Source organism: Nannobrachium achirus (genome assembly GCF_963921795.1).
Source record: "Nannobrachium achirus genome assembly, chromosome: 1".
Taxonomy (NCBI): domain Eukaryota; kingdom Metazoa; phylum Chordata; class Actinopteri; order Myctophiformes; family Myctophidae; genus Nannobrachium; species Nannobrachium achirus.
In genome coordinates this window covers 14,395,339-14,421,926 of record NC_137810.1, presented here as the reverse complement: position 1 = coordinate 14,421,926, position 26,588 = coordinate 14,395,339, and the positions used below count along the sequence as shown (strand labels likewise).

General features: G+C 41.7%; 3 protein-coding genes across 3 annotated transcripts; 2 read left to right on the top strand and 1 right to left on the bottom strand.

Annotated features, from left to right (window-relative positions):
• Positions 1 to 221: 221 nt before the first annotated feature.
• boka (BCL2 family apoptosis regulator BOK a) lies at positions 222 to 7,450 on the top strand. The gene is made up of 5 exons (XM_080754548.1): positions 222 to 425; positions 605 to 1,076; positions 2,313 to 2,441; positions 6,211 to 6,374; positions 7,189 to 7,450. Exons 2-5 carry the CDS (start codon positions 866 to 868, stop codon positions 7,312 to 7,314), a joined length of 630 nt encoding a protein of 209 aa, XP_080610674.1. The 5' UTR covers positions 222 to 425; positions 605 to 865; the 3' UTR covers positions 7,315 to 7,450.
• Positions 7,451 to 9,550: 2,100 nt separating this feature from the next.
• atg4b (autophagy related 4B, cysteine peptidase) lies at positions 9,551 to 18,889 on the top strand. Its single transcript, XM_080734093.1, has 13 exons — positions 9,551 to 9,606; positions 11,647 to 11,748; positions 11,954 to 12,025; positions 12,140 to 12,238; positions 12,522 to 12,623; positions 12,729 to 12,801; positions 13,284 to 13,363; positions 14,922 to 15,118; positions 15,616 to 15,694; positions 15,784 to 15,929; positions 17,567 to 17,623; positions 17,712 to 17,805; positions 18,142 to 18,889. Exons 1-13 carry the CDS (start codon positions 9,597 to 9,599, stop codon positions 18,213 to 18,215), a joined length of 1,185 nt encoding a protein of 394 aa, XP_080590219.1. The 5' UTR covers positions 9,551 to 9,596; the 3' UTR covers positions 18,216 to 18,889.
• Positions 18,890 to 19,009: 120 nt separating this feature from the next.
• dtymk (deoxythymidylate kinase (thymidylate kinase)) lies at positions 19,010 to 22,631 on the bottom strand. The gene is made up of 5 exons (XM_080734107.1): positions 22,370 to 22,631; positions 21,171 to 21,279; positions 20,531 to 20,621; positions 20,225 to 20,422; positions 19,010 to 19,152 (listed from the first exon to the last, which is right to left on the bottom strand). The coding sequence occupies exons 1-5, from the start codon at positions 22,497 to 22,499 to the stop codon at positions 19,036 to 19,038; spliced, it is 645 nt and encodes a 214-aa protein (XP_080590233.1). The 5' UTR covers positions 22,500 to 22,631; the 3' UTR covers positions 19,010 to 19,035.
• Between the last annotated feature and the right edge of the window lie 3,957 nt (positions 22,632 to 26,588).

Genomic DNA, 26,588 nt, shown 5'->3' with positions numbered 1-26,588 from the left:
AATTAAGAGCTGTTTGGTAGACAAAATAGTGAAATAAAGACAATATAGCCTGTAATGGAACAAAACGTACCATGTTATGACGAGGTAGGTAATGGTTTATTACAGATCATTTTACTCTGTCTTTTGGATAGACCACATCATAGAGTTGAGCCTACAAGGCGGGGACAGGTTTATCTCCGCCTTTAGACCACAGCATGAGTGTCCATAGAAGGAAACGTTGCCAGACTATATTGGCCGTAGAATAGTTTTGCGCGTAACAGATTGACCTCACAATCTGTAGCCAAATTATAGCAGCTTCAATAATCAAAGCGACGTTTTGAAGCTAAAAAAATATATATAAAACTTTTTTTAAATGGCTTTCGGACGTTTTTTTTTTTTATCATTTAACGCGTTGATGAAAGTAGAATAATACTAATTTATCCGGGGTAAGTTTCACTTTATTATGATGCAATGTAGGCTGTGCTCATTTTCTGTCATGCCGATATGATATTCGACCTCTATCGCCAACTGCATGTAGATCAAGCTGTTTTTTGTTTTGTTTTTCGATGTCAATTGTTCGTTTATTTCCTCATGTAGGCTACTCTAAAATGTTCCTTTCCATTAGGCCTGCCTAGCTGACTGTGGCTCATTGCATTTGAAGTAGACAGATCTACTTCTATAAAAAGCCGTCCATAGATCTAAACCAGGTCGAGTCCATCCGTCCGTGTGTGTGTTCTGTTCTCTTCTCATGCTGGACAACATTCTCTGAAAAGTCTCTGCCAAGGGGAGGTCTGAGTGGTCAGTGCTTGGTGAAGTGTCGACCTCCATACACGGTGATTAAGGAGGAGACCAGTAATATTATAATGCACCGCTGAATGAACGGGGCATGGAGATGCTGCGCCGCTCATCAGTGTTCGCGGCTGAAGTGATGGACGTGTTCGACCGCTCGCCCACCGACAAGGAGCTGGTGTCGCAGGCCAAGGCGCTGTGCAGGGACTACATCCACTCCAGGCTGCACCGTGCGGGGATAGGCTGGTCCAAGCCGGAGCACGGAGGCGGCACCATCGGAGAGATATCGTCGGTGCTGCTTTGGCTGGGTAGGTTATTATCAATAATCATGATTGGCAGTGATGGGGGAAAAGTACCTGTATGTTTACTTCAGTAAAAGTATCATTACTGTTACAAATACTCTGTTACAAATAAAAGTCCAGAATAAAAAAATGACTTGAGTAAAAGTACAAAAGTATTCGCATCAAAAGTAGCCTACCAAAAGTAAAAGTAGGCCTAGGCCTCCTCGTTATTCAGGATGTACCATTTCAAGTTTTCAAATGCATAACAAATCTTTTTTGTTATAGCCTACATAATTAGATTATTTGTTTGTGTGTGCCAGCTGGACCTTCCAGCTGGCACACACAAACAAATAATCTACTTCATGTCCAGCCTCACCCTGTTGGCTAGTGTGTTGTCAAAATCATTAAATGTTTCAGAAATAAAAGATCTACAAGCTCACAACGCTTAATTGAGCTTGTAGGTCAGCTATTACAGTGTATTTAATAATTTTGCCGGTGACCCCTTGGCCTGGAACCCTCTCAAGGATCTCTGGGGGTCCCTCGCTCCCTGGACCTTGGCCAATGTAGTGATGGCCTTTATATATATATGTGTGGTGGAGAGAGTCGCAGACCCAGCCTGAAGCCTCAAAAGTCTAGTATCTGCTCTCGTTCCATAGGGATATCCCTTTGGAGTGATGGTTAAGATATTGGACTTTCACGCGGGAGACCCGGGTTCGAAGCCGGGTGGGGAGGTTCGGATCACCTCCGTTACATTGGTGCCGTGACCCGGATCCGGGCTTCCCCGTAGGAGGAGGTCAAAGGGGGGTGAGTGTGGCGGAGAGAGTCGCAGCCCCAGCCTGAAGCCTCAAAAGTCTAGTATCTACTCTTGTTCCATAGGGATGTCCCTTTGGAGTGATGGTTAAGATATTGGACTTTCACGTGGGAGACCCGGGTTCGAAACCGGTTGGGGAGGTTCGGATCACCTCCGTTACATATATGCATACTTGCAACATTTGATTGATTGAATACTTTATTAGAAGTTCTCATGGGAAAGTGCTAAGGCACAGGACAATACAGTTCAGAAACTTAAGATACAAGGTTTACTAATAGCACTATGGCTTGTTTACATTGGGGTCCCTTTGTACTCAATAGTGTAAATTTACACCTATTGATTCCGGATGGAGACCCAAATGCAGACCATGTCACCCATGCAGTCAGTGTAATATTAATATCACTTGCAGTGTAAAGATGGAAGGAAGCTCATAATTGTTTTGTTTTGACCAGGCGATGAGTTGGAGTACCTTCGTCCCAACATTTACCGTAATGTGGCTCGGCAGCTCAACATCACAGTGGCATCAGAGAGCGTGGTTTCTGACGCCTTCCTGGCAGTGGCTGCAGATATATTCTCCACAGGTACATACAATATGTTCACATCATTCAAATATGAATGCAGGTATATACTATAGATATAATTGTACATTTTCTGTTTTTTTATTTAGATTTTAATTTTTTTGTGAGCTTTAGGTTATACAAAAGATAAAGGTTATAACATTATGCACATCCAAATGATAAATACCGGTACTAGGTTCTGCACAGAAGATCAACATCAGAACAAAAATTGCTTTTAGAGCTAAAGCTATTCAGCTTTACCTCATACACTTAGATAGGATACTTAAAATACATATGATTGAATAGATACATCTGTAAAACTTCAGTTCAATCTAATGATGATATACTCTGCCCATTTGTATCCATAGTAACTGTGTGACTGTGTATATAAACAACATAATGCACAGGAATAATGAACAAAAGCATACATTTGTAGGTCACATAACAGACCTTGTACAGTACAGTGAGAACAACTTAATGTCACATGACTTGCATGAACCCATCAAAATGTCATATAGTTAAGCGAAACAAGGAAAATGTAATGTCAACATCAGAGCCACCAAGACACAGAGCGCACGCACGCACGCACGCACGCACGCACGCACGCACGCACGCACGCACGCACGCACGCACGCACGCACGCACGCACACACACACACACACACACACACACACACACACACACACACACACACACACACACACACACTCTGGTGAATAGAAGAAACAGACCAGTCTGGTTAAAACATTGTGCTTGTAGCTTGTGATGTGTGTGTTTGTTTATTAGCTTGTTTTGTTTTTGTCACCATGATCCTTTCTGGTTTGCACAGTACATTCTGGCCTTAACGAATGCAGCACAGCTGATTGTGCCCTTAGAAGCTCCTTGCTTTGGTTTCATTTAGAATGAGAAACTACAGTCCTTCACCCAACTCCAGCTACAATACTGAACGTTGAGGCTTTTAAGATGGTCAAAGTAATTTGTCCTCAGAGTGGACAGTAAAATCCTCTGTTAATCTAACTCTAGAGAGGGGTAAAACATTTTTACCACTGTCTAGAGTTGAATTATCTTGTGTAGTGTACACAGTCAAATCCTCTGTGTTAATGTTATTGTTTTACTGCTTCTTGCGGTTCTCTTCACGTGGATGTAAGTGAAGCTAATGGTGGCTCCAGGCAGACAAACAAAATAGATCCCTTTTCTGTACACACACAGGCTCAACGTTTGCTTTACATGGAGGAAAAGGAACAAGCACAGAGACATGCTGAACAACACTTTATCCAAACCACCGATGTGGCAAGAAAGCTTGCACACTGCAGTCCTGCGTGTTATGCTTAACTCTCCACCACAAATAGCCAATCTACAAGCTTAAAACACACATCGTGATCCGCCGCGTTGCGAGCTTGTAGATCATCTATTTTGGTTTTGCGCGACACCATCTGGCGAAGTTGCGACAAAGTACAAATCAGGCGTTAGAGGGAAGTTTGTGCTGCTATTGTCCCCTTTGCATGAAAACAGCTTGTACGGTGAACATGTCGGTCTGCCCCATATTAGGTTAAAATTTTCCTGGAGTGTGGTCATTACACACAGTTAAGTCCCCACCCAGGGAGTTCACTCATCAGCACGCTCCTTTCCTCTGGGACTGCAGTCACAAAGCACTCTGCTCCATGGGCAACTACCATAAGTGGTGATCGCAAACCAAAGGAGACAGTCTGGTGTACGATGTGCAAAATATGACGTTAGAGCAGTTTTATGCATTTTTCACTGACTTAAACTGACCATAACTGCCGATTAAACACTTAAACCCTATAATTATAATTTTTTGACTGGGCCACCCAGGCCTCTGTACTATGTCACCTCCTTTTTTCTCTCAACACCAAATCTATTCATGGAAAATAGCTGATCTACAAACTCACAATAAACAACATTGATTATTTTTGATAAATGTTCTCCCCAGAATAGGCTTCATGTGATCATATATACCCAGCTTACTCCTGACACCTTCTTCCAACTGTTTTGTTGTGTTTGACCATGTTCTTACTATTTTATGCACAATGTACAGTATGTACAGTGGTTGTGGTTTGACTTGAGTTTTCCTCCCTTGCTAATTGACAGCTTAGCTAAGCATAGAGTTCACCATCTAGAGAGGAAGTCCTGGGCAGGCGTAGATAATATAACCACAGACTTGTTCGACGAGTAAAACGGAGCATCACAACACGTCAGTGTTTTCTCCATGCTGTGAAATATGTCCTGCACAGGCAAAAGCAGAGGATATCAGTGAATAGGCTATCTGCACCAGTGCAAAAAAACATCACTGGTATGCCTATTTGTTTACCAGTAAGACTCCCTAATCAGGAGATAAGCGACCGTCAGGTCACACGTATACACAAAAAAGTGCCATCCAAAATCGGCTTGATGGTGGCGCTAAATGTGACAGATCCATGTTGATGACATGAGTCGAGACATACTGTGTACCGCTTTGCGTGATTTTAGGGCAAAATCTGTAGGAGCAGTGTCCAGAAATGTGTTTGAAAAAAATCGTCCCGATGGTGGCACTAAATGTGACAGATCCATGTTGATGACAGGACTCTAGACATACTGTGTACCGCTTTGCGTGATCTTAGGGCAAAATCTGTAGAAGCAGTGTCCAAAAATGTGTTTAGCTAATTTGGTTATCAATGTTGAAACTCAACCCCCTCAAATGTGTCTGACTCTGAACTTAAAGAGAGAATATGTGTCCATTGTTACTATGATGGTGTACAATATCATGTGCTATTATATAAGTAGGCTACTCACACTTGAAGTCAACTCATCCATGTAGTATCCTGTAATAAAGCACAGTGGAACCATCTGGTGTCGGGAAAGCAGGAATACATTTGGTACCAGTTACATACTGGCAGTCCTTGTAACAAAAAGTTCAGACGAGGAATGTCAGAGTGAAAAAACATCTTCAGTTGAACACAGCTACTTTGTAAACAAGTCAGTTGAAGCGTACTTGTGTTAAAAAACAAAAACAAAAAAACGGGCAACACACTGTGATTCCGGATCAGGCCATTAAACAAAGAGAAACAACAGAATCATAATTTATCAGACTTAGTGAACCAAAGGATGACGATAGATGGAAATGAGACCATTTGTATGTGTTGGATGTTTAAACACTTTGCAACAATCTCAGCCTTGACCTTAAATGGCGCGTTAGATAAAGGCATTAGTTAACAAACATGTGGATTAATTCTGAAAAAAAAATTACCGGCTGACTGATCAAACAGAATAATGCATTCTGATTACGTCAATCTTTGTTCCTGAGCCTTTGTCTTTGTCTAGAGAAAGGCAGGTTGGCCACTGCTGGGGGTTATATAACTCTAAGACAGTGCTTTCCAAAGGTTTATCCTTGGAAGGCCTCCTTCTTACAAATCGGCCAAAAGTTCAGACCCCCCAGCACGCACGCATACACGTTTCTCAGATACGTTTAATTCTAACAAGTATTTCACAATGATGTTGCATGTGGGAGTTAGCTATGTTAATGTTACAGGACAACAGATACTGTATGACGGGTTGGACTGATATCACATTGAGACACATTTAGAAATGGTCAGGAAACAGTGTTTTTTTTTGTTAGTTTTTTTTTGTAGTGTATTTAAAATATTAGACTACGGTACTGTAGTATATTGGGTACTTGAATAAGAATAAGACTGAGAACATAGGGAGCTTAGATCAAGCACTAATAGAGCTAGGAAACACTATGTTGTATTCACTTCCAGACTTATATAACTTGTTGCATCTCTCTTCTGTTCCCAGGTGTGACTTGGGGAAAGGTGGTTTCTCTGTATGCCGTGGCAGGTGCCCTGGCAGTGGACTGTGTCCGGCATGGCCACCCAGCCATGGTCCATACCATTGTAGACTGCATGGGAGAGTTCGTCCGCAAGAGTCTGACCTCCTGGCTGAAACGGAGAGGGGGCTGGGTAAGGGGAAGCGAGATTGTGGCTTTTCACTTTTTCATTGTGTGTGTGTGTGTGTGTGTGTGTGTGTGTGTGTGTGTGTGTGTGTGTGTGTGTGTGTGTGTGTGTGTGTGTGTGTGTGTGTGTGTGTGTGTGTCCCCAAATACTATTTTTACTATTTACTAATTTTTCTTCTCTTTGTTGTTGAAAGGAAAGTGGTAGAATTATACTTTAGTCGTTATTTTTGTCTCGGATCTGTTGAAATAGCGAGGGACAGATATTGACAATAAATCTGCTTGGAGGTCTGACTACAAAATGATGTCACGGCTTAAAAGCCCCATAGGTTAACACCAAGCACCATAACGATAACTATATCATTCACTGTTATCATCTATACTATAATTTTGCGAATGTCTGAGTGAGTGAGTGAGTGTCTTTACATTTACGGGCCCTGTAAATGTAAACAAAGGACCAAAATGATTATTTTATCATTATTTTTCCGCTTTTTGTGGTCATTTTTTAATTGAAACACATATATGAAGCTTATTTTTTTTATAAAATATTTTCGAAACATTATTTTTATTTTAGCATCCGTTTTTCAAGAAAAAGTTGACTATAGCTCCTTTAAGTCTATGGGTTTTATTTGTCTTATTTGTCAAATGAATGGTTTTGAACTCGACGATATCAGATAATACCACAATCTGTTGCCATTAAAATGCTTTGTCCTTGTCTCCGTCTAGTGACCCACTTGTGAGGTTCCACCTGTGCCTGACAAACTCTGTCATTATACTATATTCATAGGAGTGCTGAGTGTATGCCATTTCCTTTCCCAACCCAGGTGGATGTAACACAATGTGTGGTGAATACTGACCCCAGCTTCCATTCCCACTGGTTGGTGTCTGTGGTCTGTGCCTGTGGACACTACTTGAAGGCGATGGTGTTTTACCTCCTCCGGGACAAGTGAACGGTGTGATTTGGTGTGCTACAAGATCGTTGGGACAGCTGTAGTCTCATTCACCAGCAGGGGCGTCACAAGGGGTAGGAAAGTGGGACTGAGTTACCGGGGCCCAAGGTGGAGGGGCCCTAGTAACTTTAGCTGTTGAAAAATAGCAGATATACAAGCTCACAGCGCGGCACCGAGTGCCGCGCTGCGAGCTTGTAGATCTGCTATTTTTGAAAAGTCGTGAAAATGTGCGCAAATCTTTGAATATATGTATTTTTTAACTGAACATTTGTAACTAAAATTTTGCTTCTGGGGGGTCCCTGGAACTAAATATTTTGAGATCGGGGTCCGTGACCAAATACATATCATCTTGGGGGTCCTTGACATAGGTTTCTTGCACACATTTTCACGATTTTTCAAAAATAGCAGATCTACAAACTCGCAGCGCGGCACTCGGTGCCGCGCTGTGAGCTTGTATATCTGCTATTTTTCAATAGTTAACACATTCATGGGGGGCCCGCAGTGAATCCTTGTACCCAGGGCCCAGAATTTGGTGTGACGCCCCTGTTCACCAGCATAGTACAACGCCGCCACCATTGAAGAATTAACCACTGCCTTGGATATGTTTACACTTGAGGACATTTGCACTGAGCTGAGCCCACGTGAATGATCACCCTTCACAGTCGACATGGATTTAGTCTAACCTCCCCGGCTTCACATGCTAGACTAGAGTATGTATTTATTGTTAACAGTAATATTATGACACACTCACTCAAGATATTCAAGCATTAGTTCATTAGGTCACATGCTTGGTGTCAAAGACCTTTTTACACGAGGAACTGAGAATCTAGGGAATTCTTTTCCAGACTTTTAATTAAATTCAATACTGCCTGCCTGAAGCTGAGATACCCGTTTGTAGGAAGTATTTGCTCTCCCAGTGGCCTAAAATGGTAATTGGGAAATTTGATTTAAATCTTATAACAGCTTGACTTATAAACACAGCAACAACGAAGAACAAGATTTCATACAATCTAAAAGTTATAGCAGCAACAATCAAAGCAAAACAAAGGACCAAATCAGATTACTAAACACATATACAGTATATAACAGTGGTTATATATCAGTTATCAGGCAGTTATCTGTGTTTATTAATCTAATTGGCCTACTGTATATCTGGCCAAGTGCATATCGGTCTGGCATTGGTCTGTTTTGTCAGACATAATAATAATAATAATAAAATGTATCTAATAAAAAGGAGACCAACAAAGGTCACATGAAATGCCATATTATGTGTGCACAATATACTTAATGCACTTAAATGTGTGTGTGTCTGTCTGTGTGTGTGTGCGTGCGCGCGCGTGCGTGCGTCACGTGCGTGTGTGTTTAGCAAAGAGAGAGAGAGTTTTCTAGATCATTTAAATGTAATTGTAGTCTTTGTAATTATTTGGCTCGATGCACTTTTATTTCATTTTACAAATAGAACATGTTACCGTATATGTGAATAATCTCACATTTTGTATGGAATGCAGCACTGACTGTCTTACAAAATAAAATAAAGAAATGTTTCAAAATGTGTGTTGGTCTGTAGTTTTTTGATTTGTCAACTGAAACACAGAAGCATAACAAGCAGTCATCATGGGATAGAACATTGGTTCTCAAAGTGGGGTCCGGGGACCCCCAGGGGTCCTTGAGGGAGTTCCAGGGGGTCCCCAGCTAAATGATGATTAGGAACAAAATGGATTTACAATGGTTTACAATATTGGGGTCCCAGAGAAAGAAATGCCATTAAATGGGGGTCCGTAGCCTATAAGCCTAATGTCAAACTGGGAGTCCTTGAAATTAAAATGGTTGAGAATCACTGCTAGAGCCGTACAAATCTTCTCTTATATGGGGGTCACTGGCATTTCTTCTCAAATGGGGGTCCGCGGGCTAATAAGGGTCAATTTGGGGGTCCTTGACATGAAAAAGTTCGAAAACCACCGGGGAGAGAAGACACGTTGAAGGGGTTTGTTTACGGATGGTGGTCTCTGCCTGCTTGCTATGAGCGATGCGCTGATCTATAGAACATGTGTGCAGCGCAGGGCCCATTGGACGGCGTCCACACTGTCACCGCAGACATGTACACGTATCGTCGCTGCCAGGCGAGAGCGATCACTCCGCCCAAAACAGAGCGCCTGATTGGACGCGACCAGAGAGGTCCCGCCCCTTTCACGAATTCCGCAACAAAGACGCCGTTCCCATTGGCCGAGCGGCCCAACAACAGTTCATAACAAACAAGACAGGCTAGGCTGAAGACCGTCGGGATGGATGCAGGTGAGGATGCGTCTGTTTGTTTGTTGGAAAATAAGTGTTTCGTTCTCCTCTTTCGCTGCTAAGCTGACGTCCGAACTGTCCCACTGTGTCGTGTGTGTTGCCTCTGTCACGAAAACACGGCCGCCAGCCCCACAACAGAACCCAAAGAAGCTGCCTGGTGCATTCTGTAGCACAGTTACCATTAGCAGGCTAACGTTCTGAACCAAAGCTAAACTGTGCTAGCCTGTGCTTTAGCCTCTATAAAAGTGTGTCCCGTGGGGTTCCTCGCGTTGACAGCGAGTCACACAACTTAAATGTCACATATCCGTCTGACTGCCACATAGCGTGGTTCTTTATGGCTCCGTGGGAAGTTTTTTTGTGCTTCGCTGTGTTGTCCTTGTGGTGGTTGGACTGGTCATGCTAATGTTATACGCCCATGATGAGACATCACAGTCAGTGCATTGTCACCATCAGAGTCATTAGGTTCACACTGAGTCTGACAATAACACGACAAACCTCTGACAAAGTTGACGACTTAATCGAGCTGATTTAGAAGTTCATAACAAGTAAAGTCACTGGCTGTTAAACGGTAATGTTTCTGGACCCTGTGAAGACTAATTTTCCCAAGGCATGCTAAATGGGCTCCAAATAAAACATGCACAATAGTTTGTGTTTGGCAACCTCATCATGACATGATGATGAGCTAATGTTGAGTGCGTGTTTATGAACCCATAAAGCACGCAATGTGTTTATTAACTAACTACTTGTTGCCAGGGATCAAAGTTTAGCTTTATAATGTGTCTGTTTTTTTATCTGGACTCAAAGGAATCAATGACCTAACCCTCAAATATGTTGATAAATCATATAATGATGTAACGTTCAAAAGACTCAAGTCGTAGAATGGAATGAGCTAACACACAACGATGTTGTTTAATCATATCATTTTATGTTCAAAATACTTAGTTGTAAAAGGAGGATCGATCCAACACTCAAATAATGTTATTATCATATAATGATAGGCCTAGCTAGGCATGGTTACCCGATATGTACAGTGTATGCTACGTGCCTTCTGGCCTATTAACCCTTTCTCACAAGAACATTCTTTTAGTTGTAACAGCTTGTTTCAAAGGTCCTCAATTGAAACAAGCTTTTTTGGGTGTATCATTTTACTTAGATGACCTTGTACCAGTGAACTGTACTGTCATGAAACTGTACCCTTTGTCCCTTTCCTAATATGCAAACTTCTAATAAAGTTTTAAATCAATCAATCAATCAATCAATCAACGTACCAGTAGCTCCAAACACAATCGATCGCTGTTAAGTTTTGCTAAAGGATTTCAGACTCCAGTCTCAGCTGTCCTGACACACGACATACTGTATGACTTTAACGTGTTTATGGTTTGGACAAACTTGCTGAATAAGTTGTGATCATCATTTAGTGATGCATAGTAAAGCATCATCCAGTGTTTTTTCCCCTACTCAATCATGCCCCCCCCCCCCCCCCCCACACACACACACACACACACACACACACTCAAGGAAGAAAAAGTTATGTCTGCAAAAACTATAGATGTATTCCTTTTCCTTACTTAAAACGAGTTCATGTATACCCCTGACACGGCAGCATTCACTGAAGTGCCAAATTTAAACTCTGGCGATGAGCCCAGTAATCATTCTAATTGCATTGAAGAAGTCATGTCAGGTTTACAGTGCTTAATTGTGATTGCAGGTTTCCTTTAGCAGATCCATGTCTTTTCTTTAAGGTTTTTGAAGCTCTTTAGGGTGCAACTATGAATATTCATGGGTATATTCATTATGACTAACCCAACGATAATAATTAAATATATTGTGCACTGGTGACATTATTATTAAGGAAATCTGTAAAGCAGTTGAGGACACTTCATCCTTAGCTAGAAATGGGAAAAAGTTAACATGAAAAGATGGCACAGCTAGTTATACAGTTGTCAGCTGAAGCTGGGGGCTGGTGGGTAAGTAGGGCACTCTTCAAATGTCACTTGCCCCCCATATCATTCATGCTCGTGAATGCTTGTTTAATTTCAGCTACCCTGACATACGACACACTTCGCTATGGAGAGTTTGAAGATTTTCCCGAGACCTCAGAGCCTGTGTGGATCTTGGGGAAAGAGTTCAACGCGCTCACAGGTAGGATGGCACAACACTTGGTGCACTAGTTCTCACAGTTGTGTGTTCGTGTATGAAAGGGAGAAAGAGAAAGAGAGAGAGAGAGAATAGCAGTACATTTATGACATGAGATGATGACTGTGAAATAAGTGTGGTGAAGTATGAAAACCAATTCACATACAGTTTATATGAAATGTCAACATACTGATTTATGTTCTTCCTTTAGAAAAGGATGAGATTTTGTCTGATGTTACTTCGCGACTCTGGTTCACATACAGAAAAAACTTCCAGCCAATTGGTAAGTTAGCCAACCAGTACCATAGTCTTTGTTGAGCGATCAACACCTTTTTTCCCCTTTCCTTCATGTGTCTGTTACGTAGTAGCTTATATTGTATGTGACATTGTATTACAGGAGGGACGGGACCAACATCTGACACAGGCTGGGGTTGTATGTTGCGATGTGGCCAGATGATCCTTGCCGAGGCCCTGGTCTTTAGGCATTTAGGCCGAGGTACGTCTCAATACTGATATTATTTGATCTGCTTTTGATACAATCAGTCTATGCATGGCAGTAATAGCCTAAAACCTAACTTGTACTTGCTCGCTGAAAAATAGCGGAATTTCAAGCAAAAACATCACTTGAAAATATTTTGTTTTCGGCGAGTGACACCGAAGTACAAATTATCTTTACCGAGCCATTTAACTAAGTGACTGCACTGTCTGGCACAAATTACTGTTCTATTCAGAGAATACCACGAGGAGCTTGCTTTAACTGATAACTGTCTGTTTGTCAGACTGGAGATGGGTCAGAGGGCAGAAACAAAGAGAAGAATACATCAGCATTCTCAATGCCTTCATTGACAAGAAGGACAGCTACTATTCCTTACATCAAATTGGTAAACCCCTAACATATTAGCATGATTAGTTCTACTTGGATAGTCTTGAAATAAATGAAATCACACTTTAATGTACACTGGTTTGTTTCCCCATTTGTGCTGCAGCCCAGATGGGAGTTGGAGAGGGAAAGTCCATAGGTCAGTGGTATGGACCAAACACGGTGGCACAGGTTCTAAAGTAAGCACTGCTGCGTCCCAGACAGTGAATACACACCACGTTGACACACAGCAGCAGGTCACCCAGGCATTGCATCAGGCCAGCACTGTGTTGTATCTTTTTTTTTAACTTATCCACTCTCAAAGGAAGATACTAGTGTCAATACAAGTCATTGTCTATTCATTAAAACTTTAGTGAACTTAATGAATAATGTTGTCAATGTTGAATAAACATAATTGCGCTGTCATGGATTTGAATTACATCCAGAAATCAATCCTCTCTCCAGGGACATATTTTTGGTTAGACCTTCAAATCAAGACACAGTTTAAACACAATTGTAAAGTGTTAGTGTATTGGACTATATATTTTAAGTACATTTAAAGTATACATTTTTTACATACTCAAATGAATGAAATCCAGTTACTAAAAAAAAAACGCTACTGACTGCTGTATGGTGGAGAAAAAGTGTCCAAAATTACTTGTATTGTCTACTGTATTCTCAGGAAACTGGCCATGTTTGACTCATGGAGCCGATTAGTAGTACATGTGGCGATGGACAACACAGTGGTGATCGAGGAGATTAGTGAGTACAATCGCATTTGTTTTTAGTTTTGGAGGGAGGGGGGGGGGGGGGGGGTATTTTGTGCTTTTAATTCAGTCAGGTCAGTGACACTGTGTAGACAGACAGGCAACTAAGGGCAGAGAGAATGCAAGACTGTCAGATGGGGGTCCGATTCAAAGTTTTACCCCAGAGCACTGAGCATGTAATGACAGCCATAGACCATATGTACGTGCCAGGCTGTAAACTGCATAATTGTGTTGTTTCTAAAGATGATAATTGTGATAATTATCAAGAATTAAACTGAAATGCACATCAAATCGGGAGACATCTTAATTTAACCCATTAAGAGCCCCTGAAATTAACAGATTAAAATGTCCACGATGCCTCCCTCAGGCTGCATTCACTCCCGTTGTCTTATTTTGAAGGCCAGAAGTCCACAGCGTAAACACTTCCGGTCTGACGTCATCGCGTCCTTCACCGGAATCGATCATTGTTTACGTGGTGTCATGGCGGATCGGATCGATGCTTTTCAACATGTGTTTTATAAGCGAGCATCTATTGCCATCTTCGCTTCTAAAGTGTTGTTTTGAGATAATGGACATTAAAGATGAGATCCCCCGTCTGCCTCAATGTTATGGGATTACTATTTTGTGCTCGTGGATCCGTGATGATGATAAATCAGTGACGGAGATCGGCTCGGGACCTTCTGCCATTGTACACGGTAGGATAACCGCCGTTACAGTAATATATTACTTTTCGCGAGATATCTCGGGAATGGCACTCGAGATACTCGAGTACATTTCGCGAGATATCTCGGGAATGGCACTAAATCGGTTAAGGTGTAGTTTAGAGTTGTAAACACTGAAAAGCACACCTTTGTACTGTATGCAATTTTTTTTTCTTCGGATGGCAGGGGAAGATTTATGAAGAATTATGAGCCAAGTGTCCTTATGCTAGGAGTCATCCAATCCCCAATCATGTTCCAAATTAGGCAGGCGCACTGACAGAAGTAGATTTGAGCCCATGGCCACACTTTTGACTCACACCAACAGCACTATCTGAGTTGCATTATGGGAATCAGTTAAAATCTATATCAAAATTACATGTACTTGAAAGTATTTTTTTTTAATTTTATTTTACATACAAACTCAAAGACAATCCCCAACAAAAGAAGATATACAAAACAAACAAATGTAGTGCGTGAATGTTGATATGACTCTTATTTTTGGTTCAGACACATTGACATTGGTTTGCAGAAACGTTGTGTGATTGGACGACTTCAAACACAAGGTCAAATGGAAAGTAATGTCGTTAGATGCAATGTCGGTGCATGGTGGCTCAGCCAGTTAGTGCACAGACCATATGCTCCAAGTCTGTGTGAGGACTCAGGATCGAATCCTACCCGTCTTGTCTTTCATGTCTCTCCTCCTCTGCCCTTGGTTCCCTGTCTCTCTACAGTCTTCGCTATTTCCCCATCCCCCCCCCCCCCCCCTCCACACACACACACACACAAACAAACATACAATGAAATCCTAGGGAAAAAAGTGCACAGCAATTCTGTCTGTTTTCTTTCTTGCAGAACGTCTTTGTATGCCTTGGCTGGACTATGGAGGAGCCTGTGCTCAACCAGATGGTGCTGGGGAACTTAACGGTTGCATGGAGGGTGCCTGTGCCATGGCTGAGGAAGAGACAGCCCTCTGGAAACCCCTCGTCCTGCTCATCCCCCTCAGGCTGGGCCTGAGTGACATAAACGAAGCCTACATCGAAACCCTGAAGGTGACACACAATCAACATGAACAAAATGCTCAAAATCTCCATCGGTGCATCCTGCTTGCCCAGGGGTCCCAAAGAACACAATTAGCATTGATGTTCATGGGTGGGAAGTCAGTTGGAGAGGGTGATTTCTGTCGCTGCACAAGCAACTTTTACAAAACTGGGAAAGAAAAAGAGTCCTTTGTAACAAATTGTAGCAACCTCTGCAATGCAGTACATGTAGTGATGCTTCAGCTTACAGCTACTGGCGACACACCATTCACAAAAATGTACAAACAAGGCAATATAATCAGACATGTCATTTGGAAAGCATAAACCAAAAATACAAACTAACAAAACTATTACACAAGGTTAGAAATGGAATGCAACATTTGATATGGGTGGACATCTAGTCTCAGAGCAAGCTCGCATTTACCCACAAGAACTATTAGCTGAGTAAAATCGATGCAACGTCAGTTAAAGCTCGGGTTTCAATAAACTCTTGTTGTCTCTGTTCACAGCAATGCTTCATGCTGCCTCAGTCCCTGGGTGTCATCGGAGGGAAGCCCAACAGTGCCCATTACTTCATTGGTTATGTGGGTATGTTCTGCTTGTTGGTTAGATTAACTACTATGGTCACCAGTGGAGATCTACCCCTCAGTGAGCTCACTTCCTTCTCAACCTTACAGGAGAGGAGCTCATCTATTTAGACCCCCACACTACCCAGCCTGCAGTGGAGCCATGGGAAGATGGCCAGGTCCCTGATGAGTCATACCACTGTCAGCACCCGCCTTGCCGCATGCACATCTGTGAACTGGACCCGTCCATTGCAGCGGTAAGGACTCTAGGGCGATTCAGTTTTAAACTTAAGGAAATATATCACAGACGATTGGATTACACATTTTCTATAAATTACACCAGCTTGTATTTGCTGAACCTTTCTATAAACATGTGACAGATTAAAGGAAAAATCTGAATAAAGTGAGCTGATAAATATAACAATAGCAGATGATTCCTTATATTATGGGCATGCTACAATCAAGCAGAGTTCTCAATGGGTCTGAAAATGAAGGCCCGGCCCTAATGGACTAGTTAGCACATATTTTAGGCCCTACCTGGCCCGAAAACGTCGGGTCGGGTATGGGAAGACTTTGAGAACTCTATCACAGAGTAAAAGTAATAAAAATATCATATTTTCTTCATTGAGCCCGAGGCCTGACCCGGCCCAACTAATTAGCCTACATTTTAGGCCCTACCCGGCCCTAAATGTTGGGTCAGGTTCAGGCAGAATTTGAGAACAATCAAGCAATTAATTATATCATGCTGAGCAGGCCCTTGATTTTAGATCAAGATGGCAAGAAAAAAAAAAGCCAAGTGACTATGAAAGAAGGTTCATTATTATGGCAGGGATGGTAGGAGCTTCAATCACAAAGACTGCCTAACTGGGGTAGTGTTTCAATAGGAACAGCGACTGAAGTGAGATCTCCAGTGATGCTTTCATCATAGGATAAGTGATCACTCAAGATAACTTCATATTGATTTGCAGTGAACAGTCTCACCATGCCAGGAAAATGTTCCCTACACCATAGCAGGAGGTGGTCGAACATTCAGGCCTGCATTAAGTGTATGCCACACATGCACTCACCCACTTAAGAGGAATATGATGAAGGATGACTCATCAGAACATATCACTTTTCCCCCCACATCTCAGTTCACCAGTGAGATTTTTGCACCATTTAACTCTTTAATGTGAGTTTGTCTTTGTAATAAGGGGTTTATGCACTGCAACCCTACTACAGCATCCCTCTCTATCTAATTGTGGACACAGTTCTTGCTGACACAGTCTAATCACTTACTGCATTAACATTCTCAGTGAGTCACCTATTGAAGAGATGCTCATTTGTTTTGCTTAACATGACAATAATGCACAACTCTTCTACACCAGAGTGGTCTCTGTCAGGATGAAAATGCCCCCATCTACAGGACACAAGGTGTCACTGAATGGTTTGATGCCTATGAATGAAAATCATATTCATATTCACCAGATCTCAACCCAATTTAACACCCATGTTAGATTTTGGACCGACCTGTTGGACAGCATTATTATGTTATGGGTCGCATTGCAAGTTTGTAGATCTGTTTTAAAATAAATCTTGGTGAAATGTCATACATCTTGGAAACATTTAACAACAAGTCTTGTGTGGGGGTCCCTGGGATAAAATATTTTCTGATGGGGGATCCATGGCCAAATGCATGAACTTGGAGAATCACTGTTAGATTAATTTTGCATCCCTCCAGTAAAGCTCCAGAGACTGTCTGTCAGGGCCCATTGAAGCTGTTCCACCATCTTGTGGTAGCCCAACACCACTTGGTTGTTTTTTTCCATTGTCTATTCTGTGATGCCTAAGCCAGGTTGTTTTTTTCCATTGTCTATTCTGTGATGCCTAAGCCAAATTGTTTGTCATTTCTCAGGGCTTCTTCTGCAAAACCGAGGATGAATTTGATGATTGGTGTATGCGCATTCGAAGGGTAGGTCTCTGTCGTCACCTGCTGCGGTTTTCTAACTTTTTAACAAAGGTTCAGTAAGAGGATAATTCATATCTGCTCCGTTTCCTAGCTATCCTGCAAAAAAGGAGGCTTGCCCATGTTTGAGCTAGTCGAGAGCCAACCCTCTCACATGGTCAGCGTGGATGTCCTCAACCTCACACCTGGTAAAGACCTCCATATTTTCACTTGGCGGATTTGTATGTTGTTGCTGTCGGGCAGAAAACTTGTATTTCCGCCCGTTTCAGTATCTCCCTCATTTTTTTTTTCTTTTTGTAAATGAATACCCTACTTCATCGTACAAGAGTATTGTGCTAAGCAAATAGCTGATCTACAAGCTCACAATGCATCATTACATTTGAGCTACATTAGAACACGGTTATTTTTTTATATTGAACAGCAACAGTTTTGGAAATGCAAGGTTTCGCACTGACTGCAACAATATATAGCTAATACATAGATAACAAACACACATTTTAATGACCCGTTTCATTCCTTCCTAGATTTCTCAGACCCCGACAGGTTGGAGCGGTTCTTTGACTCGGAGGATGAAGAGTTTGAGATCCTGTCCCTGTGAGGGAAGGAATGCATAAACATTGTACTGTTTAAGTTGTGCTCTTAACAGTACGCAGACAATTCTCTGGATTTCTTCTGTGTATCAGGAGGGAAGCCAAAAAAAAGGGGGGAAAACGAAGATTACTGGTGACCTTGTCGAGCCAGTCCAGCACCACCATGGCGTAGTCATGAGTCACAGCGTTCTTCTAAGCGGCCTCTGAATGCTCTCTGTATCCAACGTGGAGGCTGCCTTGGTGGGAGGCAGTAGCAGGAGCTCAGGATAAATTCTGTATGCACATCTTCACATTAAGCATCTCCATTTGAGTCTTAACACTTTAAATGTTTATTTTGAAGTGATATGGTGCCTTCCCTGTCTCCATAACAATTTGCCATAACAGTTTTATGTTTTAAAAAAACACAAAATGGTTCATGACACACGTGGCTTTTTGCGGTTTTGTCACTAATATCTGAAGTCTGTAACCGCCTGTAATGAAACCAAATTTTAGTCGTTTTTTCAGACAAAGCTGTATTAATTGTTCATGCTAAGGTATCCTTGTCCTGTCTAAAGATCCTGTCTAAAGATCTGAACACTAGTTAATTTGACAATTATTTATTTACTCAATATGTAGACAGATGAAAGAACTGTAGACATGTAATGGAAAAAGAGATACAATAAAATGAATCTTTGAATCAGTTTCTCCTGCATCATAAGATTAACGTGTGCCCTTGGTTGGTCCAAATCTATACGTCTGTTTAATCTTAATTCGAAGAAAGTGCAAAAAGTAATCGGTTAGGATCAAGACTTCAATTGCTTGAAGAAACTATATACAATGTACACATTTCTAGGTTGATTTCCATAGTTCCCCAAGTGGCTGATTCTCAGCTGTGTTGATGATATTTAAACTCTGGTTCTTGATGTTGGTGTGAACATCTTCAATGCTTTTGGAAGCATCAATCACCTACAAAGTAACACATGCAATGTTAAATTAGATTTTTTTCTTTTTAGTTTGTTCTCTTTTGCGGATATAAATCGCATACAAGTAGGGCTGTCACGATTAGGACATTTTACATGACGATTCATTTTCTCTCAAATAATTGCGATTAACAATTTAATTGTGTTTTTGTCGTTGACAATTACATTTCTGTTTGGCTTTTAGGCTTTGAAGTTGCACATGGCAGATATGACACATAACCTAAATATACAAAGAAATTACTGAAATATTTGACAACTTTACACTTAAAGGTCCTACACCATGCATTTAAAAATAATTTATATAACACTGTTTGTGTCCCAAAAACGTTTTTGAAAAGGTTTGAGGCTAAATTACCACTCCTGAATACAGAGCCCCTGTCATTTCTGCCTGGCTTTCAGAGCATTTTCAGCTGCAGTACCACCTTGTCCTGAGTGGGAGGACTGCGCTATTGAGCCAGTTTTGGCCCCACACTCCTCCCCACCTCCTGCTCAGCAGGCCTGCCCACCCCTCCCCAACCCTCTCCCAGCTCCTCCTGCCTCCTTCTCAGGCCTGCCTCTCCCCAACCCTCTCCCAGCTCCTCCTGCCTCCTTCTCAGGCCTTGTGACATCACAAATCTGACATTTCACAATCAGGACCGTTCTGAGACATGCTAACATAGATCTGCCCATAAACTGAGAAAGACACAATGGTCAGAAATAGGACTTTGTGAGGATAGAAGTAGCTGGTGGGACACCAAGAAAATACATAAAAATTGGAAAAATGAAAATTCATGGTGTAGTCCCTTTAAAAAAGAACATTGATAGTGGAAATAGCCGATCTACAAGCTCACAACGCGTCGCATCGTGACGCGTTGTGAGCTTGTAGATCTGCTATTTCCACTATTTTTTTGTACTTAAAAAAACTTTTAAAAACTTGAAAACATTTTTCAACATGGAAACTATTATGACGATTATGAAAAATAATCGATTATGTCAGATAATTGCGATTAGACGATTATGTAATAATTGTGACAGCCCTACATACAAGTAGTAATGAATTAATCTAACACTGATCATACCTGCCAGTTGATTGCAGGGTCCTTCATCAGTTGCTCAAACTTCTGCTGGACTGTTCTTTGGAAGACACTGTTCTCATATCGCTCCTCTCCAAACTGGCCCCTGAGTGCAGCGTCATTTGGATTAAGCTTTAGGAACATCACCAGATCTGGCTTGGGCAGTCCCACGTCAGGTTGCTTGCACCAGTCCAGACAGAACCCCTGCAGATTAGAAGGCAGAGCATCATCGCCTTAGCGCCTGTCTCACATCAAACTGTTCTACGAGCTTGTGGGAGGATTCATGAATAATAATAAAAAAGAAACACTCACTGGCTTGGCACTGGTGAATGCAACTCCAGAGAAGGCGTACCGATCTATAACTAGAGTGGTGCCTTGTTCCAGCTTTTCCTTCATTAAAGGCCTGGGAATCACAAGGGAATTATGATATACACTGAATAACATGAATGACAATTTATAGTGATTGCTTAACCAGCACGCATTACTCGAATGTATTGTCTGCAATTTACACCAGTGGTTCTCAAAGTGGGGCCCAGGGACCCTATACGGCCATTGAGAGCAAATTTGTATCAATTAGTATCAAAATCAGTTTGTGAGCTTGGGCTTTCTCAATGAATTGAGTACAAAGAAAGGACCCTGAACAGTACTGTCCTGTGCCTTGCTAATATAGTAGTCAATCTGAAAGATTTTGAAGGCTTAATTGATTGTATACTTTATTAACAGTTTGCAGAGACAGTCACAGAGAAGTACAGTACAAGGTTTGCTAAAATGACTTTTCCCAAGAAAGCCCTATGGCTTGTTACCATTGGGGTCCTTGCTTGTGGAGAATGTGGAATACAATTCAGAATTCAGATGGGGGTCCGCGGCCAAATACATAGCCTATCAATTTGGTGGTCTGAGAAACACTGATGATTTACACTGCGGTTAGTTACCATAGCTAATGTTTCCTTACACTAGTTCCCAGCGATTTGCAGAAAACAATAGGTGTACTGTGTGGTCTTCCAAGTTGCTTTTGTTTCCAAGGTAGGCGTTGATCAGCTGTCCAATCTTAGTGGTTCGTTCTGTAAAAAAAAAAGATAAGAAAAAAAAAACGAAAAAAAATAAATAACTTATGGTGAATTCATGGTAATTTCAGGCCCACCACAAAGAGCGGATTGCAGTTTTACATTCCGTTGTTACCAGTGGTGTAAAGTAAGGAAGTACATTTACTTAAGTACTGTACTTATAAGTACAATTATGAGGTATTTGCACTTTATTTGAGTATTTCCATTACTTTTTAGACCTACTTCTAAGACTACTCCACTACATCTCAGATCCAAATATTGTACTTTTACCCCATTATTTATTTGAAAACTTGTTTAGTTACTAGTTACTTTGGAGATTGATTATTATTATTACAAAACATACATTAAACACTTCAACCTATATTCATTTGGCCATTCAAAAACAGCCGATCTACAAGCTTGTAGATCTGCTGTTTTCAAAAGATTTGTGTATATTTGCAAACTTGCATTGTTTGAGTACTTTTGTTTTACTTTTGGTACATTTTGATGCCAACACCTTGGTATTTTTACTCAAGTACATTTTGAATTCCGGACTTGTAACGGATAACGGATTACTTCTACATTTGAGAATGGTTACTTTTACCTTAGGGTGACCAGACGTCCCGTTTTACCCGGGACAGTCCCGTTTTCAAGCTACGTGTCCCGGTGTCCCGACAAATATCTCTAAAACACTAATATGTCCCGGTTTTCAACATTCACTACAAAATTGTCCCGGTTTTCGCCAGAATTAAAATAATAATAGCTGTTTTCAGTGGTTGCATAGACATTTATCATGTTCTTTTCATGAAAACATGCTCACCTAACCAATCAGAAAAAAGGAACAAATTCATTGCGTGTCTGAATTCAACGCTGAGGCTGTTTGTCAATCACTCACTGCCTGTTTGCAACCCTGCGGTGCGTGTGTGCGCGTGCACGAACGTTAGAGAATGGGCACGCGCGTGCGCGGTAACGTGCGCATTGCTTTTAGGGTCCCAGTTTTAGGCAACAGTGTTTTGCGTCCCGGTTTGAGTGGCTGAAAATATGGTCACCCTACTTAAAGTACAACATTTGAGTACTTTTTCCTCCACTGGTTGTTAATAAATCTTACCGGGAAATCTCATCATCTCAGCCGGTCGTCCACTTTGTTGCAGGGCTTGCACTAACTTGCTACATTGTGTGGTTTTCCCGGCCTTGTCTACTCCCTCCAGCACGATGAGCGCTCCTCGCGTGCCTGCCATTGATCAGAGCTGTGTGGAAGATTGTCGCAGCCGCACGATTATATTTATTGACAATAAAAAATACCTTCTGTGTTCTGTAACCTAAACCAGCAGCTTTTCTTCCATCGACTGCAGTGCGCGCTCTTTCGCTGAGCAAAATGTCAACAAAGGAAGTGACAACATGCATGCACGCTTCCTTTTCCGCTATCTTATTCTAATGAGATTGCAATGCATTTTATCACATGTTTACTGTTTAATGGTAGGTCTACTTGTTTTGAATTATATGCGATCGTAGGAGCTTTTCATATTAGAATAAATAAAATGAACCAGCAATTAAACTGTAAATGTAAACTACAAAAAAGAAACTACATTACCGTCCTACGTCCATACTGTCAACGCATTTAGGATGGCTGCCACCTACTGTTGATAAAAGTCTACTGCAATTGCATAAGATACTGGTCAGGTACGTGGGCACCTCGGAGGATCTGGGCACCTCAATTGGCTATTTTGTTCAAAAACCTTATTGGGAAATAAGGAAACTGTATACACGATGGGAACTACTTTTCAAAAGCAAGGGATGCTCTACTCCACCTGAAAGAATGTAGAATTAAACTTCGTTTGGGTCAATAGTAGGCATATACATTTTTGCCCCATTTTTACACAGAGTTGCCCAGAGAGAATTATTTTTCTTGTACTGTCTATAATGTCATATGTAGGGCAGGCCTATGTAATGTTTCAACTAGTAAACTAACAAATTAGCTTAAGCATAGTTAGTTAACATGTAGCCTACATTTTGAATTTATCAAAATGTATTTTAACTGGTCGTAAAATAGACACATTCTCTTGGTCAATCATCTTCTGTGAACCTGATTATTATTATTGCGACCGTAATGTCGCAGTTTAGTATCAAAACCTCCACCGGCCGTCCGTCGGTCGGTCGGTCGGTCGGTCGGTCGGTCGGTCACACGTCACACGTCACACCTTTGCCCTGCTCATATCTCCGCATCAGTATGACATCACACCACATGTGTACACAAACCTTTGTGTACGTTGCTGTGGCAACAGTCTGTTGTTGCTGGTCTGTTGGTGTACGTTAGCAACCACCTTAGCAACCATATTGTATGACATCACGCCACATCATCGGCTGAGGACTGTGTGATGTCATCATATCTCCATATATGGAGACATAAGTTGCTCATGCCCAAATATGGGCTGGTGAGGTCAGACTTAGTGTGATGCGTAGGTTATCTCCATATGGAGATTCAACTTCAATGAGTATATAAGACCGGCATTATCTACCGACAGCTGCTATAAGCCAACCCTGGCGATAAGGTCTGAGTTGAAGAAATGCTTCTTTCCTGGCAAGAATTGCCCCTTTATACTGTAGGGCTCGTTTGTGTATTGTATGACATCACGCCACATCATCGGCTGAGGACTGTGTGATGTCATCATATCTCCATATATGGAGACATAAGTTGCTCATGCCCAAATATGGGCTGGTGAGGTCAGACTTAGTGTGATGCGTAGGTTATCTCCATATATGGAGATTCAACTTCAATGAGTAACCATGGCAAACTGTCAACTGCCCGTATGTCTTGATAATTGGTAAAACAAACTTTTGGCCTATTTGTGGAGATAAGCGACCAACGGTCGCTTATCTCCCGATTAGGGAGTCTTACTGGTTATATATTTTTTAATGTATTTAAGCTGGCTTGACAGAACTTTTTTTTTTTTTTTTTTGTAATGAGCTACATTAGATCAGTTCTGTAATCCATCCTCATCATCCTTCTCCTCCTTGTTCGTCTGATTTGTGTCTGGGGTCTCCCGTCTACAGGATCAAGGCAAGGCAAATGTGTAAATCTATCTGTACAGAAAGATAATTCACTTTGTTTTAAATACATTGAAAGATAAATGATGATTAGAATCTCAGTCTAGACACACACATTACAATCAGAGAGCTGCATGCACCTGAGCTGTAAGAAACACACATAGGCCTACCTGCAGGGTAACAGGTCAGGTGGGCACCAAAACCAACTGGGCACTAGAGATAGTTGGGCACCTGGACAACTGGGCACTAGGGACATGTGGGCACCTGGACAACTGGGCACCAGAGACGTGGGCACTTGGACGAGTAGGCACCAAAACCATCTGGCCACTAGGGATATGTGGGCACCTGGACAACTGGGCACTAGAGACATGTGGGCACCTGAATTTTCCATAGCACCAACCCACTGTTCTTTAAAACCCCCATCACGACACAACAACGAGGTCAGGTACAATAGAGTTTATTTGCCAAGATAGTGCTGAGGTCAAAAGTACATTATAACAGAGTTTCAAAGTACAATATAAGAGTGTATTTGCCTAAAGAAAAGTAGGCCTACTGTGAAAAATCACACATGTGCGAAGTGAGTAGTGCTCACTTCACATAGTAATGCAACATAGCACGCAGCAAAGTATATAAAGTTAACTAAACCTTAAGGGCTTTATATACTTTGTTGTGTGCTATGTCACACACTGAAATAGCAGATCTACACGCTCATTACATATCGCAGCGTAGCACGTTGTGAGCTTGTAGACTGGCTATTTTCAGTGCACCACACTGCCTTGCAAGTGTGGCTAAATATGGATTTAATATCATTATGTTAATTGAAAACTGCTTCAGTTAAGATATTCATAATGGATACTTACAGTAGCCTACAAGTTGCTGGTTTTATATTATAGTTTGATTGCCATTTATATGCAACACTATGTGTATTGGATGTATACCAGTAAGACTCCCTAATCGGGAGATAAGCGACCGTTGGTCTATTCTAAGTATATTCTAAGTACTAACTAGAGGTTAGTCAATCATGTGTGTATTTGAAGTAGTAGACAGTCATGGAAGAAGTACTCAAGTCAAGATTATTTTACGTAAGTAGGAATAGACTACGTGACAACCAGGAATAGTCTGGTGACCACTGGAGAGACGGGTGACAGCCGGAATGTAGACGGCACCCGGGAGCAGAATGGGTTAGCGCCCCAGTCTGTGTCTTCCGTGAGGAAGTAACCCAACAAACCCACCGTTAGGCCTTTAGGAGGGCCATTCAAACCGCAAGCGGAGCCTGCAGCACCACCATTGGGCGAGGTGGAGCCTGCAGTACCATTGTGGCTCAAGAATCCACCATTCCTGAGTGAAATGTCTGGTGCTGGAGTCTGGTGCAACGCACAGGTCCTGGACCTGGTGAGACGTAGGAGGTGCCCGGACAGGAGTCAATCCACAGAGCCTAGTCCCTCCATGCGCCAGATTTCCTCTCCCAGTCTCGGCAGAGTAGTTCCGGAGCGGTGGAGTGAATGCTCCTGTCTTTCCCTAATGGGACTGATCGTGGGTAGCTACTGGGACGTTAGTCGGGACTTGATCAACCCCGGCTGGGTCACCCAAGTGAGGGGTACCCGAAACCCTGATGAGCTTGGGCTACATCACTGAGGATACGTCCCAGGTGCATCCATGTGATGTTTTTTTGTTATTAAGTAGCAATACCACTATGTAGAAAGAGTTACAAATAAAAGTCCTGGATTCAAAAGATTTACAAAAGTATTGCAAGAAATATTACAAAATATACAACAAAGAATCAAAGAAAAACTAAACAAATGAGAATAAATAACTAAACAGTGCGTTGAAACTGTAGTCTAGGTATCTAGTGTCAGGGTGATCATTCCAATAAGCAGGGGTGCACATAACTTTTTGGCTAGGCAATTTGCACAATGTACATATTGTTGATGTTACTATAAAAATTCAATTATAGTACAATTGTAACTGCACAAGTGAAGTTTGCTTTACCGTGGTAACAGTGAGGTAAAAGTACTTCAAAATTGTACTTGAACTATTATGTTCTCAGATACTGTACCACTGGTACTAGATGTTAGTTATTCAAGTACTTGAGGGGCTAGCCCTTCATTAAACTGAACAGGAGAGAATGGATTCACCATTCACTGTTGGGTTCACCAGTTCCGTGGCGCCGCCACGGTGGTGGGTAGCATAGTAATAGAACTAAATAGATACAGGTGCAGAAGCTGACACCAGTATGAAGAGTTGGAGTCAACAGAGACCAGGAACATTTTCGTTCATGTGTG